At 38.7% G+C, this 15,671-nt stretch overlaps 1 protein-coding gene across 5 annotated transcripts in view; it reads left to right on the forward strand.

Annotated features, from left to right (window-relative positions):
- The window catches only part of PPP1R21 (protein phosphatase 1 regulatory subunit 21), a 33,412-nt gene extending 23,921 nt beyond the window's left edge, over window positions 1–9,491 (forward strand). For 4 of the 5 annotated variants that reach the window (XM_074863944.1, XM_074863947.1, XM_074863945.1 and 1 more), the window contains 6 exons: window positions 78–311; window positions 1,814–1,849; window positions 3,048–3,164; window positions 4,093–4,191; window positions 6,211–6,339; window positions 8,284–9,491. In XM_074863944.1, coding sequence (XP_074720045.1) covers window positions 78–311; window positions 1,814–1,849; window positions 3,048–3,164; window positions 4,093–4,191; window positions 6,211–6,339; window positions 8,284–8,313 — 645 coding nt within the window. In that variant the 3' untranslated portion in view covers window positions 8,314–9,491. The remainder of the gene's footprint in view (window positions 1–77; window positions 312–1,813; window positions 1,850–3,047; window positions 3,165–4,092; window positions 4,192–6,210; window positions 6,340–8,283) is intronic. The other variant, XR_012628290.1, reaches the window with a different exon arrangement.
- Window positions 9,492–15,671: the final 6,180 nt, after the last annotated feature.

The raw sequence follows: 15,671 nt of genomic DNA on the forward strand, positions 1-15,671 counted from the left end.
GTCTTCAAACATTTTCTGTGTGGCTTTTTCCCCCCTTTGTGTTCAATAACCTGGACTGTAAACTTTCCCTCCTAAAGGTCCAGCAGAGTTTGGAGAAAATTGCAAAACTTGAACAAGAAAAAGAACACTGGATGTTGGAGGCCCAGCTAGCTAAAATAAAGCTAGAGAAAGAAAACCAAAAACTGAAGAACTCTCTCAGTGGACACTTAACTGAAACTATACAAGAGCGTTCTGCTTTGCCAAATGTAGCTGAACAAAAGAAGGAAACCACAGAAAAGAGTCCGAGGGAACCTATTAAGAGTACTAGTCTGGCAAGTGACCTTTTTCCTTCAATAGAGAAAAATCCATTTTCTTTAGCAGTAGTACTGTTTGGTCAGTGGAACTCTAATAATGAAAGCTTTTTGACTGTGGTGAAATGCATTCATGCTTGAGCTCCTTGTATTTTGCAAAGCGACCTGCTAATACTTTCTGTAGAGTTTGGAACTTCTTGGATTTTGAGACTTTGTTCACTGTCTCTACTATCATGGAGATATTTTTGTAGTTCTGTACTTGTATGACTGAGGGGGAAATAACTTTTAGCTTGTGTTTTTTGTTTGTTTTTTTTTTTTTTTCTGACAGTGTAGTTAGGAAGCCTTGCAAGTAGTATATATCTCGGGTGAGCTCAGAGTTCCCAATACTCTTTCATCTTTAGGTATGGTAAAGCAAATGGAAGTAGGTAATTAGTATTTTTAAATGGGTTCTAAGATTTATTACAGGTCCGTTTACTATAGCTTAATTTTAACTTGAAGAAGCTCTTCAAGCTTCCAGTGTTCTCTGGAGCACTAATTTTTATGTAACCTGCATAGGTACATACAGCTTGAGTTCAACAACTGCTTTTGGATATGGCATACGTTCTGTCCTTGCTCTTCTATGTTGGTAAATGGCTTTTTCCTATTTATTATGAGCCTTTAAAAGGGGTTTGCCTTTCCTCTGAATTGCCACTTCTGAAGTGGTATTAACGGTGATGTCATCTGTAAGAAATAATCTACTCAGCTCAGCACTCCACAGAATTTTTTTTCTCCTCTCTTTCCTGCTCAGCGTAAAAATGACCAATGGATTGTTTTGAAATCCTCAATTTTGAAGTAAAATGACATCTTCAGGTTTTTATCCTGTATTTGATCCATTAGGAGTTTGAGGAGAATGGCTTTTTCTAGCCACAATGCTTAATGTAACTCACAGGTCAATATATTGTATAAATATTTCCTGTAAACCCAAATCTCTAGTCCTGTTGAGATCAGAAAAAACCCCTCGGATGCTCTGTGAAGATATTTTTCCATTAAACTAGTTATTGGCATACACCCCTCTGCTAGAGTTCTGTCAGTGCTTCACACTGAACTGTCAGTGTAGTTTACTAGTCAAAGTGGAAAGAAAGGAATTCAGAAGGTACTCGGGAAATCCAAGTTGGCTTTCCTTGCTCTTAAATATAAAAAGTAATGTTTCAGTGTACCTCAGAAATAGTTTCATGTAATTGAGCAGTTGCATAATCGTACAAGCTAGCTGTGTCTTGTTGCTTTTATTGCTTTTTCCCTGTGTACATCATAAGGCAAAGGATATATTTGGAGAGTTGGTGTCAGCTTTAATTCTGTTCAACGCATTCATGTATATTATTACCCTTGTTTATGTTATAGGTGAAAGTACTTAAATTTGGTTTTAGTTTTAACTTTTGCAAGATCTTTTAGTTTAAAATTCTTCTATGACTGAAGCTGAAATGACTTGCAAGTATGGTATCTATTTTTGCAGTTCTCACTTAAGTGTATTTTCTTTCTTGTTCCAGATTGGAATGTTGACTATAACTACTGATAATGAAAAGGTAATCTGTTTTAAGCATTATCAAAGTACATCTGGTAAATACTTCAATTCTGATTCGTTAAACTTACTCCAGAAGTCTAATTACCAACAATAGTGTTGTATAATGTCATGAGTCACCCGTGTAGTCTGCATATCCTATGTTCAAGTTTCTAAAATCCGTGTATTTCTTAATTTTCTGCTTCTGTTTAGTGAACTGATATCTTTTGTTTATGTAAGCAGTTCAGAGCAGTATGAGCTGTGGTCCAGGTCTGTTCTCTGTAATTCGAGGAAAGCGTTGGTCTGTTTGTACTTCAGTAACCCTAACTGCATTCCAAGCCTCAGTTCTTGAGGAAGGGCTCAAGCTGCAAAAAAAGTGGCTAACTGTAGTGCCTGGTGTTTAACACTTAAGTACTGGCTATCCCAAACCAGAGGTCACACTGAAAGAAACTTCAAACCAGCTGTGGGACTAAATGTTAACTCTTTATTTAGCACTGCTGTAGAGTAACACTTGCCCCAGCAGGAACTTAGCAGAGTAATATTCAGTGCTTTCCCTTTACTGTTACTGCAGGGAACTGATGTGTATTTTCTTATGAAGGTATGATTAAAAAGGGGGTCAGGGCCAGATAATAAGTTCTTAAAAGTTACTGCATAGTGCTGAACTTGAAGGTAATGACAAATCATGTGAAAGCTGCCTCTAGTGGGTTACTCTGTAACTTACAGTAAACTGGTGAGTTGTGGGTTGGTTTTTTGTTGTTTTTTGGTTTTTTTTTTTTAAAGTTCAGATCGCCAAAGAAACTTCTGGAACATGCAACTTCAGAAATAGTTCTGACTGTTGTGAGCTTCTCAAATTTAGTTATAAGAAGGAATTCTTCGTTGTTGGGAAAAGCCAGTAAGTTTTTATGTAGGTGAAAGCAGTCCACTTCTGTAGTGGACTTTCATCTTCATCAGAGACTTGATATGTTAAAACAAGCTAACTTTTTACATCTGCAGTCAGTTCTTTGTCCTTTAAGGAAATCTGACATTAAGAGTTACCATCAGAGTGACAAATTGTAGAGTGACCTGCTGTAATTTGTCTCTTGTGATTGGGGAATCTAATGCTCTCGAGTAGATCAGCCAGGCCTAAGGACAGAAGAAAAGTCAGTATAGAGGATGATGCTGTGATGCAAGTATTCAGTCTGCTAAACATAAATATCTGTCTACTTAAATTTTTGCTTTGCTAGACTCCAGATGTTGAGTCTCGTGAAGACCTGATAAAAAACCACTATATGGCAAGGATAGCAGAACTTACATCTCATCTACAGCTTGCTGACAGCAAATCAGTGCACTTTCATGCTGAGGTGAGCAAGCAGGCAGTGTCTATACTGAAAACTGTAAACCCCTTTTTGAACTTTCCACAGGCAAGTGTTGTAATAGCGAGTTTTAAAAAATGGAACATAATGTTTCATAAAAATCTGATCCTGGAATATGTTTTTTGGCTGTGGTCTAGTATGCATAAAAATGGATACTGTAGAAAGACTTCTTTTTAATAAATCCTTTGATAGCCTTGTCTTGGGTGTTTTAAGTATAATGTGTGTCATGTATAGGTTTGTTCATATAAGCTGAAGCAGCTGGCTTTAGTTACCAAGCTAGTTCTGACTTAATCTTAAAGTGATGCTGATGTCACTCAAAAATATTTGAGTGTATCATGAAGTGATGAAAACAGCTCTCCTCTGAGAAGTTTGGTTCTTAGGCATAAGTTCTACTTAACCTCAAGAATTATCAAAATAATTCCTTGTATTTATGGTTTCCTGTTTTCATCTCATGAGGTAATTTTTCTTGAAAGTAGTGGCCATTTCGATTTGTGTAATCAACTGATATGGAATATACCAAAGCTCCAGGTTGACAGAGCAAATCCTCTTAAATGTTTTTTAGTGGTAGATGACATAGTATCAGAGAAAGATGGTTCTTCCATATTTGAGCAATGTGTGAAGTGAGTTGCTTGTGTTGCTTTTTTACTTATGAAATATTTCCTAGTAATTATGTGAAAAATAAGCTATTTAGAGGCTTGGCAGTATGGTAATTCTGTAAAATGAAGTTAAATTTAATATTAAATATTATATTACCTTTGCATTTAAAAACGTGCACAAGCTCTGACTAAGTTTCTTGAAATCTGAGGATTACAGAAAGATGAAAATATCCAAAGCGATCAGTTAAAGGTGGCACAAGGCAATACTCTGGAACTAACTTTTCTCCATTCTACCCTCCCTATCGTCTTCTGATTGACAGTGTCGAGCACTTGCCAAAAGACTGTCTTTAGCAGAGAAGTCCAAGGAGTCGCTCACAGAAGAGTTGAAACTAGCTAGTCAAAACACCAGTAGATTACAGGCAAGTATATGATGTAATAGATGCCTGGTTGGAGGAGAAAAATTACAACCATCGAGCATGGTGATGCCTTTACTAGGTCCTTAGTTATGTGAGGTAAAAACTCTAATGGTATATAGAGAAGAGACTTAAATAATACACTTCAAATCCCAGGTATAAAGTCGAAGTGGAACATGCTTGCAAGGAAAAGGGTATAGTAGCCAAGCCTGTCTTTTAGCACATTTGATATCAAGGCTTTTTATGAAAATGTGTCATTTTAATATCAAAAAGTGTGGTTGTGTGACTGATTTCAGATGATATACCAAATTCTTAATCCTTTCTAGCATGTGGGACTGAAAGTCTTGGAAATGGCAGGGTGTTTTTCTGAGATGGATAGCTTAATATTAAGCACAAATAACTTTGGTGTAATCTATAAGAAGCCATTGTTAACAATAGACAATAAACTGTTACCTCAGACCTCCTGTGAATGTTCTGTCCCTTTGTCCTGCCCTTCCACACAGCTGAGAAAGGAGCCAATAGTAAAATAGAGTACATATATTCAATTCATAAACGCCTTCATGTTTTCTTTATATTTAGTTCATATCTCTATTGCTCACCTGTCTGAGATGGCGAGTACCAAGAGTGCTCCATACAGGCAGTGAATATAATGATATACACTTAAAAGAATTGTTCATAGACATGAAGTGCTCTTTTGATTTGTCCCTTTAACAAATTCCACAATCAACACCCAGCTTAGCACGAGATGCTCATCTCCAATTACATATTAAGCTTCCTAAGAAAAGATAGCAGGCACACCAGTTGTATGTTTAGTAGTCTGCGTAATACTGAATCATAGAATTGGTTGGAAGGGTCCTCTGAAGGTAATCTGGTCCCCTCCTTTGGTCAGAGCAGAGAGAGTTCAGATCATGCTGTTGAATCAGGAGTTTCCTGCATAGCCATGCTGACTGCCTGCCACAGTTGCTCCACTTCCTAAGCATTGGACTGTTCTTTTGCTCTGTCCTTGATCAGTCAGCTTTCCTGGGCCCCTTTAACTTCCAGGGCGGTTTTACCTGGTATCTTGCCAAGCAGACCTCGAAAAAGCCAAAATCTACTCTTCTTAAATCTAGGGTTGCTGTAATTCTTCTATTCATCTTGCTTGCTTCCCTCAGGATCTTAGATTCCACTAACTCATGGTTGCTGCAGCCAAGGCAGCATTGGCTTTCACATCCCTGACCAGCTTTCCTCATTTGTGAGTAACAGGTCCAGCAGAGAGCATCTCTTAGGCCTATTGAGCACTGGCATCAAGAAGTTCTTTACCACACTCAAGAGAACTCCTGAATCGCTTGTGTTCCACCTTGTTGCCCTTCCAGGAGATGTCAGAGTAGTTAAAATCCCTCATGAGGATCAGGGTCTGGGGTTGAAGAGATTTTTATCCGCTTGTAGCGGATGCCTGACATATCACCCTTGTTCTTCTCCTCTGATCCCTGCCTATGAGATCTTAATTGTCTTCAAACCAAGCCACTCCTTCACATAAAGCATGATTTCTCCCCTTCTGTCCTTCCTAAAGTGTCTGTATCCCTTCATTGCTGCGTTCTAGTCGTGCATACTATCCCACCATGTGTCTCGAACCCCAGAGAGCTCGTAGCTCTGCAACTGCATGTGGATTGCTGATTCCTTCAGCTTCGTATGCCACGTATGTTCATGTACAGGCCATGATCTAAACCTATAAACTTGACTTGTTTCTTGGCTGGAAGCAATGTTGGAAGACTTAGCTGTTAGTCTTTTATGTAAGTCATAAAAAATGGGGGAAAAATTATAAAGGAAACAGAGAAAACCAAGGGGAACAGACCATGCATGAGACTTCAGGTAAAATAGAAATAGCTATGACTTTCTTTCATAAAATGATTTTTTTCAATGGTTTAGCTTAATTGCACACATTCAGCATCAAAAGTGTAGATTACTAAGTAGAGATGGAAGTTGGCTGCTTTGCCATTTGTCACAGGTATTGAACATAGGCTTCTGGTTTTGTTTTTTTCCCCTTAGGATGAATTGATGACAACAAAAAGAAGTTATGAGGATCAGTTAAGTATGATGAGTGACCATCTCTGCAGTATGAATGAAACCTTAACTAAACAAAGGGAGGAAATTGATACATTAAAGATGACTAGTAAGGTAAGTTGCCAGGTGTTGACATTAGGCACTGGCTGCAGCTTGGAGGTCTTGTGGATTGCATTTGGCATTTCTGCAACGCTACCCTTTAACAAACCAATTCACAGGTTCTTATTCTTGGCCAGTTGGGAAAAAAACTCCAAACCTGGTCCTGCATGTTTCAGTGAAGAAAAAATTCTTGCAAAACACACGTGTGGGAAAGAATAAACACTTTGTCACTGCTTCAAAGTAGGCTTTCAAAGTGTACCCTCTGATGGAAGATGAGCACCTTTTTTTGCTTATATGTGGTGAAAATAGAACTATTTGCAAATCCAGGTAGTGATACCAGTTGTTTATGATAAATTTACTGGTAGGCGTGTCCTTTCTGCACTCCTTTCTCGGTTGCAGCATACTCAGTTCTTGGCAGCTATTCTTTTTCCTGTTTTATTCTACATTCTAGCACATATGTGCCTCCTGTAGGAATGAAAGAGTTGCCACGTACATTCTTCTGTGAACTTAAAATGCACGCTTAAATTATTTTCCAAGCAAGGAGTCTACCCATTTATCAGAAGTTTTGGCTTGTGCCATTTTTGACAGGCCTAAGTAAAAAATATGCTTTGAAGATTGAGTGTTTAAAAATGTGCTTCAAGTTAATGTATCTCTTATCTCAAATTGTTTCTGCAACAGAGTATATCCTCAACATCAAACATTAAAATAATGTTAATGATGAAAAATACAGAAGTCTGCTGTTTCAAGCAGTCAGTGATTACACCATGGTGTATCTTATTCTGATGGTTCTAGGGAGGAACAGATGTTGTGAAGGCCTTTACCCTTCACTCATCTGGCTGTGAAACTAAAAAACTCGCACTATTCTCCTTAATTGTGGAATGCATGGAAGCAGATTTCACTGAAGGATTAAAAAAAAAAAAAATAAAATCCATGTTTTGATTAAAGGTCCCATGATGGTGATTTTTACTGTTTAGAATAAACTCTTTCCCCCACATATAGAACTGTTTTTCTTCAGATGTCTGAGTGTTTTGACTTGGCATTGTAATCTTTAAAATTACTTTTTGGTGTGTAAGCTCTTGTGTTTTGAGAGGGAAGCTCTTGGCTGCATACTGACCATAGCACTTCATGTTTCCATAAAGTGTTTTCTGGAATTGTTCACTTGTCATACTTTTAAGACTTGAAGTGGTACTCTGTAAGGAGGTAGTTCAGAGTCTCACACAGCAGACACAGATTTTTCAGATGTTACCAAATGTAGAAGATGATTTGGTGGAAATCAAAATGATGCAGTTGAAGCCATTATCACTCGGAGAGAGTTATTGGATAGATTAGAAGCAAATGTTACCTTAAGGAAATAGGAAGACAGAATTGCCAGGAAGTACCTGTTGCACAAAAGTTTATTTTAAGCTACACGTTTGCTTTGTGGAATTGTTGCAAGTCAAATGTGAGTTGGTTAGCTGTAGACCAAATTATTTTCTAAACTAAGAATATTCTGTATAAACCAAATAAAAATTAAATTTGTTTTGGAACAAAGTGATAGAATGGGGGATTGATTTTAATTTGACACAATTACCCTATAAGGCTTATATTTGAAATATCACTTAAGGGTGAATTATGATTTGACTTGCCTTCACTACCCTTACAATATCAGTGGTGTTAATACAGTGGAGTGTCTTGGGACATAACTCAAATGTCTCTTTTCCACAGGTTTTAGTTGAAGTAAGGTACTGTTGTGCTTATTTTAAATATCTGTTACTTTCCTCTGTTACGCCTGTAAAGATAGAAGGATTTGTAGAGCAAGCAGTTATGGGCTTCCATTATTAAAAGCCTATGGACTGTTTATTTTCAGTTTGACTGTACTTCTTTGATGTAGGCATAAATTATCAGATGTCAGGTTTTATGTTAACTGTCTAGATTTTCTTATCTGAATTATATGTTCTGTTAACTTGTTTCTTGTTGCAGGGCAATTCTAAAAAGAACAAAAATCGATAGCTTGCAGCTGATCAATGGTCTTCGGAAGCTGCTGCTGCACAGGATGCAGATAGTGAATGTTCATTGTCCAATTCCTGTTTGTTCCAGGAAGCAGAGGGTGGTATTGGGTCTAGTAAAATCTGATTTGGTTCTGTAAATGGCTTTAAAATATTTAGAACTTGTAACAGATAAAACAGAACTTCGTGTTGGCTCTAAACCAGGAAACACACACTCTGTGGATAATTTATATAGTAATTACCTTCAGTTTTTACTGTGCACTTTTTAAAACCCGGTTTTAATTTCATGTAATAACTTCAGATTTTGTATATCTTCAAATATGATTATGCATTAACAAATTTGGATCAGTGCAGTAGTTGTCTATTTTTGAGTTATATATTAAATCCTCAACATGGTACATTCCCTTGCCTGTTAATAACAGTTTAAAAATCAGTTTTCAGACTTCTTTTGGCCATGCAAGCTGTGCAGTTACTGTAAATGTATTATTCCTGTTCTCAGCCCTTTTGAATTAATTGGAATTGTGGCTTTAAATTATTTCTATAAATTCACACAAGTAAATGGGATCATTATTTTATTTTAGACTGCAATAGTGGAAACTTCTGCTGCTTGTATTTGGCACTTTGGATTTTGAAGTAAAGAGCACAAATGGCTGAATTGGGATACTTCTATGAAATTGCTTTAAGCCCTTAGGCATTTTGTTTACACATATATGTATATATATATTGGTTGAAATAGCTGTTTAAAGCTAGAGGAAATTGTGATTGTAATTTGCCCAAAAGAGTGAAATGATATGTGTGTAGAATAGATCAGCTTGCTGTGCTCTCTTACAGTAAAGAAGAATATGAAATATGTAGAAGATAAACACTGAATTTGCAAAAAGTCTTGGAATTAAGTCCTGATGGATTCACTGTGGGGATGCACATGACTTTTCCTGTGTTTTGGGAGGTTTGTGAACTTTAGGCCTTTCCTAAGATTTTTTTTTTTAAGTGAAGTCTAGTACCATGAGTTTTCACAGCATTGATTTTTTTTTTAATCAGATGCTGTGCTGCTCCACACTTTACACTGATCTTCTGTTCCATAATTTGCATTATGCCACTTACCTGTCTCATAAGGGTTTACTCTGATATCAGCTGTGTTGATATGTATTATTAGTATGTAATAATAAAATCAACTACACAAAACCAGCTTGACTCTTTTCTTGATTCCGGTTATACCCAGGTTCACAGTGTGGTATTGTGGTGAGATGTTAACAGCTATTCCTGTGAGGTGAGCTTAAGTAATTAGACCAGCCTAGTTACTCTTAGCAGTGCTTCTCTTTCTTTGGGCCAGGTTGCATTTCTGAACCTAATACTGCAGAGTGTGAAGTACACATCAACAATCTCTCATATCATGAATAAGTGACCAATTCAGTTAACAGCACTATTTCTTCTTAATGGTTTTAGTAACGGGATCTTCAGAAATTCTTTCTGCGTTTTTTTTTTAAACCTCTACTGACATTTCCAAAGATTTCAAAATGTTTAGCTGTCCTAGATTTCTGAAAACACGTCCCTAGTAACTGTTCTGTGTATTCAAAATAAGTATTTGCTATAACATAGAAAGAATTTAACTTCAAGATTGCCCTCTTAAGAACTACTGCTTCATGAATTTTGAAAGTACCCAACAACCACCAAATACACTGGCTGTTTCAAAAGGCCTTAAGATCTTGGGGGTTTCCTTGCCTGAAAGATTAACTTCTTAAACAGGAGTCGTAGGATGACATTGTCATAAACCGTGCAAGGGTGTCACCTCATTGCTGTGTAAATAATGATGTGATTAAATTGTTACATGCATAACTGTACATCTGTGATTTAAATACTGATCAGCTGAAGTGTTGATTTAAAAATAGTGGTGTTTGGAATGTCTTTTGCTAATTCCTTCAGATTAAGCCTTAACCAGCTCAGCGTTTCAATAATCGTGTTGCTGGGATCTTCACAGGAGATGTGATCTAGTAGCACTCCAACCAGCACCAGTATTGAGAATGGAACGCTTTGCTTTCCCATCTTTGTGGAAATGCATTGGTTATTTATACAGGGTCTTTTCCCTTTTTGCCAAGACAGCTTCACTTCTCATCCTGTTGCTCTTTCTACTTTATCTTCCCTTGCTGACAGATGAGTTGAATTTTTGGTGGGGAGAGGTCTTTGGCCCAGCATGTTTCCTTGATGCTGACTTTGGGCACAGCAGGAGCTGTCACTGTCCAACAGTGCTCACTACAACTCCAAAGAACAGATTTGCTCAGACATACAAGGCAGTGGTTGCAAACAGTGAAAGGACATAAACTTCATATCCACGTATCACCTATCATGAGACTAGAGAAAGTTATTTACTGCCTTCGTTGAGCAGTGTGAATGCTTTTTTAAAAAAATATAAATCCAATGATATATTAAACTTTGGAGAACCACCTGGCCCTGTAAACTGGGCAAACCTGTTGTTCTTTAACACAGTATGTATGTAAGGTGATTTGAAAGTGCTATCTTAGCAACAACAGGGTTGTAAGAAAAATAAAGCTGAGTGCAGTAAAAAATTGTAATTGCTAGCAGAGGTCTGATTGCTTCCTCCCACAAAGGCTAGATGCCACTACTAAGAATGCTTGTTCTGTCTTATTCTGCATTTTTTGCTTCTGTTACTACTTGCAGTGAATTACTCAGCAGTGAATGAAAACAATGTTTGTTTAGAAGACGCCATGTTTGCCCTAATTCCTGACTATTTCTTTTAATCAGAGAGTTACAAACTTGCTTTTAACTACAATTGTGTGTGCAGAACTGCTGGGTTGGTTACAGAGGGGGACAGAGAAGAGCTTTTGGGGACCTCTCTAAACCAAGGCCTGACTGGGGCTACGAAATCCACCACATGGAAACTGGCCTGGGGGCAGTTCTCATTGTCTGCCTCTGCTGTGTGTGTAGGCAGCTTTAGACACGTCAGTGCTAATTCAAAACCGCTCGGATTCTTACAGAAGCTTCGAGTGCAAATAGCTGCTGCAATACTGAGGTTACACAGCTGAGCTGCAAAATAAGAAGCGTATGATTCTTGTTGGGCTTAATTTGCAGAGCAAGCTACCATGCTAACAGCCCTATAAGAATTGTAGTTTTAGACTTTTTGTATGTGAAAGTGCAGAGACAACAGTAGAAATCACACTTTATCTGTACTGGTTTTAATTCTAATTCACTCTGCAAGTCCAAAACTTCATAAGTTGATGAGGTCTTAACTAATGAAGTAGCCTTTGAAATCCAGGCCTGGTGTCAAAATTGTATTTGTGGTCTCCCATAAACAACACAGGTTGGTCCTGAGTAGAGTTAGAACCACAAAATGAAAGACTCCAGGTAATTTCCAGTCACTTTAAGCACTACGGATTCTTTCATGAATTGACTTGGAAGCTAGTCTGCAGTGGCATGTAGCTTTTGCAAACTTTCTCTGTATAAAGTTCATTGCTTCTAAAATGAGTATGGGAAGACCTTAAATCTCCATATGCCCCCCTTTCTACTACAAAAAGTCTTCATCCTTGTCTGCTCTCCTACTAAAAACTTCAACTTTCCTTCCTCTCGGATTTAGAAGGGTTCAATTTGTGCTTGAATAGTAAATGCAGAACACTTCATTCAAGAAAGATTATTTTAATGAAGTTATGAGCTTGAAAAAGTCTGAACTAAAAACTTCAGTGCAGTTTTGTGAAGCGCAGCTTTTGGCATAAGAAACAGCTGTACTACTGGAGTTTGTGCTGCACCCCTTACGTGCCTTCTACTTAGTGACTTTCGAAGTGCGTATAGCATACGTGATGTTGGACACAGCAAATTTTTGCCTTGGGTTGCGGGGAATCAATTTTACCAAAAGTTTCTTTTGACATCTGGAAAGCCTGGTTTATCTTCAGTCTGAGCAAGTCTCTCTGAGATTATTGATCTAGCCCAGGAGGTCAAGAGCATCTGAAGCCCATGAGCACTCAATCTCTCACAGACAGAACACGAGTATGCTAAATTTCTGTCACCAGTTTATATGTAGTGAATATATGGTACTTAAATAGTGAATATACTAAACTTGTGAGGGTTTTTTAGTAGCAATAGTACCAAGTGAAAAATTAATTTATTAAATGAGAGGGAGAGAAGAATTTGACTCTCTTCCATTTTGGTTTGAATTATCAGATAAGACAGACTTTTGCAGAAATTTGCTGCTAAAAAAAAGGCAAAGTAGTAGAGCAAAGAGTTAAGTCTATCAACAAGTGTTCTTCTGTCTTCAATTAAGAATATTTGGTTCTAGCGAGATATGAACTGACAGGTTTCACTTTTGACAAAATATCATAAATGGTAAACATTTTATAAAAAGGGTAATATACTGCAAATCATGTTAAGATCGACAAAAATATAGTCAACAATGTAAACTTTGTAAAATGTTAAATGAGTTTAATAACTGCCTGTAGCAATATATAGTACCATATCTTTATGTGAAATACTCTTCAAACTGTATTTACAGTAGAAATAATTTTAATAGTTCTAATTTGTTCTGCATATGCTAGTCATTAAAGACAAATTGTATTAAGGACTTTTAAATCTCAGGTTTTTTTCCTCTGCTGCTTGAGTTTATATTGCACCGAATTATTTTGAAGGAAGAGAAAATGATAGCAGAATTTACTGGAGAAGAACAGTCTTGTCTTGAAAATGTATACACTTGTCTCAGCAAAGGAAAAATCTGATCTATTTTTAGACAAATGCTGACCTTGATTAGAGAAATTAATACCCTTCCCACTTGAAAACAATTAGAAAGGGCTAATGTGGAAGCTAACAGGCAAAAAGGTTTATTGAATCTTGTGCAGGAGTATGCAAGAGTGAAGGACTCCTTTTGGATTATGTAGAAAATATTAGAAATCAGAAAATATTTCTAACTTCCTGGCATTTTGGTGAAACAGGAGGTATTGATCCTCTGGTTCCCTCTGCCAAGAGGCTGGGTGTGTCCTGGGAGAAGGCAGAATGGATGGAATTCCAGAGGGAAGAGGTTGGGATCGGGTTCTGGCGCTTCCAGGGCTACCTGCTTGGGTGAGGGTGGCACGTGGAGCTACCTGACCCCGAGCTTGCCAGGGCTGCGGCTTTGTGATCTGAGCCTGGAGGCCTCGGGCTGGCAGTGCCCAAGAAACACATTTAAAGACAGAAAAATGTAAATGTAATGATTCACTGGTTTGCAAGTTACAGATTAAATTATGGTGAAAACGTTCCTGGCTATCAGAAGAAAAGACTGCTACCCTTCCTTTCCCCTCTCCTGTCTATGTAGGAGATCCTCAAATCTTTCCTCTCTGAGCTGTGGCTGTCCCTTACGCGATACTGAGATGGAAATATGAGCAACAGCAAGATCCGCTCAGAAGCTGGTAGGTCGCAAGCCCTCAGGTGAAATTATGTGTATGATCAATGCAAAATTCATTGGAAGCATAATTTTAACCACCAGTATCTTACCTGGTTTGAAATGATAAACACTCATGAACACAGACCCAGGTAACTATATCAGACACTAGATTTTTTTTTTTTTTAGTTAATAAAAATGGAATTTTTTAAACCAAAAGTGGCCAGTGTTTTTCCTGGTGCAACTTCTGTAATGGCATTAAGCTTACAGAAGAATTTTTTTGTAGGGAAAACTGTATTGAACGCTTCTACTGCAAATGCAGACAGGCAGAGCCTGAATAGTATTTCCCATGCGTAGAGCAAAGAATCAGGATTGCTTAATTTTCAGTGAAAACATAAGAAAACTTTTCAGAGAAGTAGGACAAATGGAAGCAATCGACAAAAGGACATCCCGTCTTATTCTCTTTAAAACAGAAGGGAAAGTTCAACAACACTGAAAAGCAGTGGAGTAAAATGGATGGATGATGCTTTATGAAGAATTTTGGATGCATGACACGAGAAAGTGGAGCTCACTGCTGTGAGTGAGCCGTCACTGCTACTGACGGCTTTTCATCTGGGCAATTCCAGTCTCTGTAGTCCCTGGCAGCGCTGCTCCATGCCCCTGGGAATGCTCTAGAGGGTTTTATAGGTCGTTTCCCCCTGTTCCTCTTCATCCTAGCCATTCTATGTGTTCTGCCCTTCTAGGAGCAGACTTTCTGCATGGTACCTTGTCACCTCTGGTAGGTGCACTCTAGAGATGCCCATTGTAACGGATAAGAAGGAATTTCTATTACTTAAGATAATGTGACTGTATTATTCTGTTGGCAACTAAGCCATTTTCCAAGCCTTGTGCTATATGTCTTTGGAGGAACTCCTGTCTCCAGAGGAACATTGAAGCATGAGGTAACCTGTCCTCTCTTCGAGCCGGGAGGTGTTTGCTCCAAGAGGGCTCTGCAGAGGATGAGCAGAGGACGAGACCTGGCCTGGACTTGGTCTTCCCACATTGCAGCTTGGTCTTTCCATAACTCTGCTGGTTTTTAGGAAGGCTTGGTGATTTTGATGGCCTACCTTGAAGAAAAATAAGTGATGTTTTACCAAGGTCTGCAGGGTGTTGTTGGAAATGCTGTCCCTCAGCATTGACAGAAATCTGTGCTTTTCAGAGCCACTGCTCATCCCACCTCACACCATAGATTTTACTGGAACCTGCCTCAGCTCAGTTTCCAGAAAAGTCCGTCTGCTTTGGCATGACTTTTTGACAACATAAGGACTTGTAAAACAGTCTCACCCGTTTCTCACCCCATGGAAAATCATCCTTGGCTCACCTCTGTCATGTGGCAGCATCTTGTATCCTCACCAGAGGTTGCCAACATGCTTCCTCCAAGCCTGTTCCCCAAGAGCCTGTTCCCCATCTTCATCAAGCAGTGGTAGTTCACCTCTGAATCTCCTAGTCTTTCAGTAGCTTGTCCCTCCTCACCCCTCTTTGACTGCAACTCAGTGCATGAGCCGGCGCAGGCGGGACGCAGGAACAACCACAAAACCAGAGATGAAATGCAAAGGGTAAATGTATTCTCGCTGCCTCGCGACCCCGGGGGATCTCCGCAGCAACACCCAGGCAGAGGCACACAAGCAGGGACACGGGCACCACGGAGCTTGGGCCTTGCGAGCCAAGAAGAGGTGAAGAAAGAAAAGGTCTCAAACCTGCTGCTTTTGCCTGTATGTATCAGGGTTGCCTGTATGTATGCAGGTTTTCCACTGTGCTTTGATCTCTCCCGCAGCAGGTCAGGAACCGCAGGGGTGTTCAGTAGGGTGCCTCTGAGTTTCTCACAGGCCTACGTTATCCAAACGCAGACATTCTACCCATCAAGCACACAGAGCCAAGCAACAATTAGTACTACAGGTGTGTTTTTCGGCACCCCAGCTGCAAGTCACTTGAGCATGTTTACAGTCCTCCCGGCAATCTTCCACGGTGTT

This window comes from Strix uralensis, chromosome 3 (genome assembly GCF_047716275.1).
Source record: "Strix uralensis isolate ZFMK-TIS-50842 chromosome 3, bStrUra1, whole genome shotgun sequence".
NCBI classification, from domain to species: Eukaryota; Metazoa; Chordata; class Aves; order Strigiformes; family Strigidae; genus Strix; species Strix uralensis.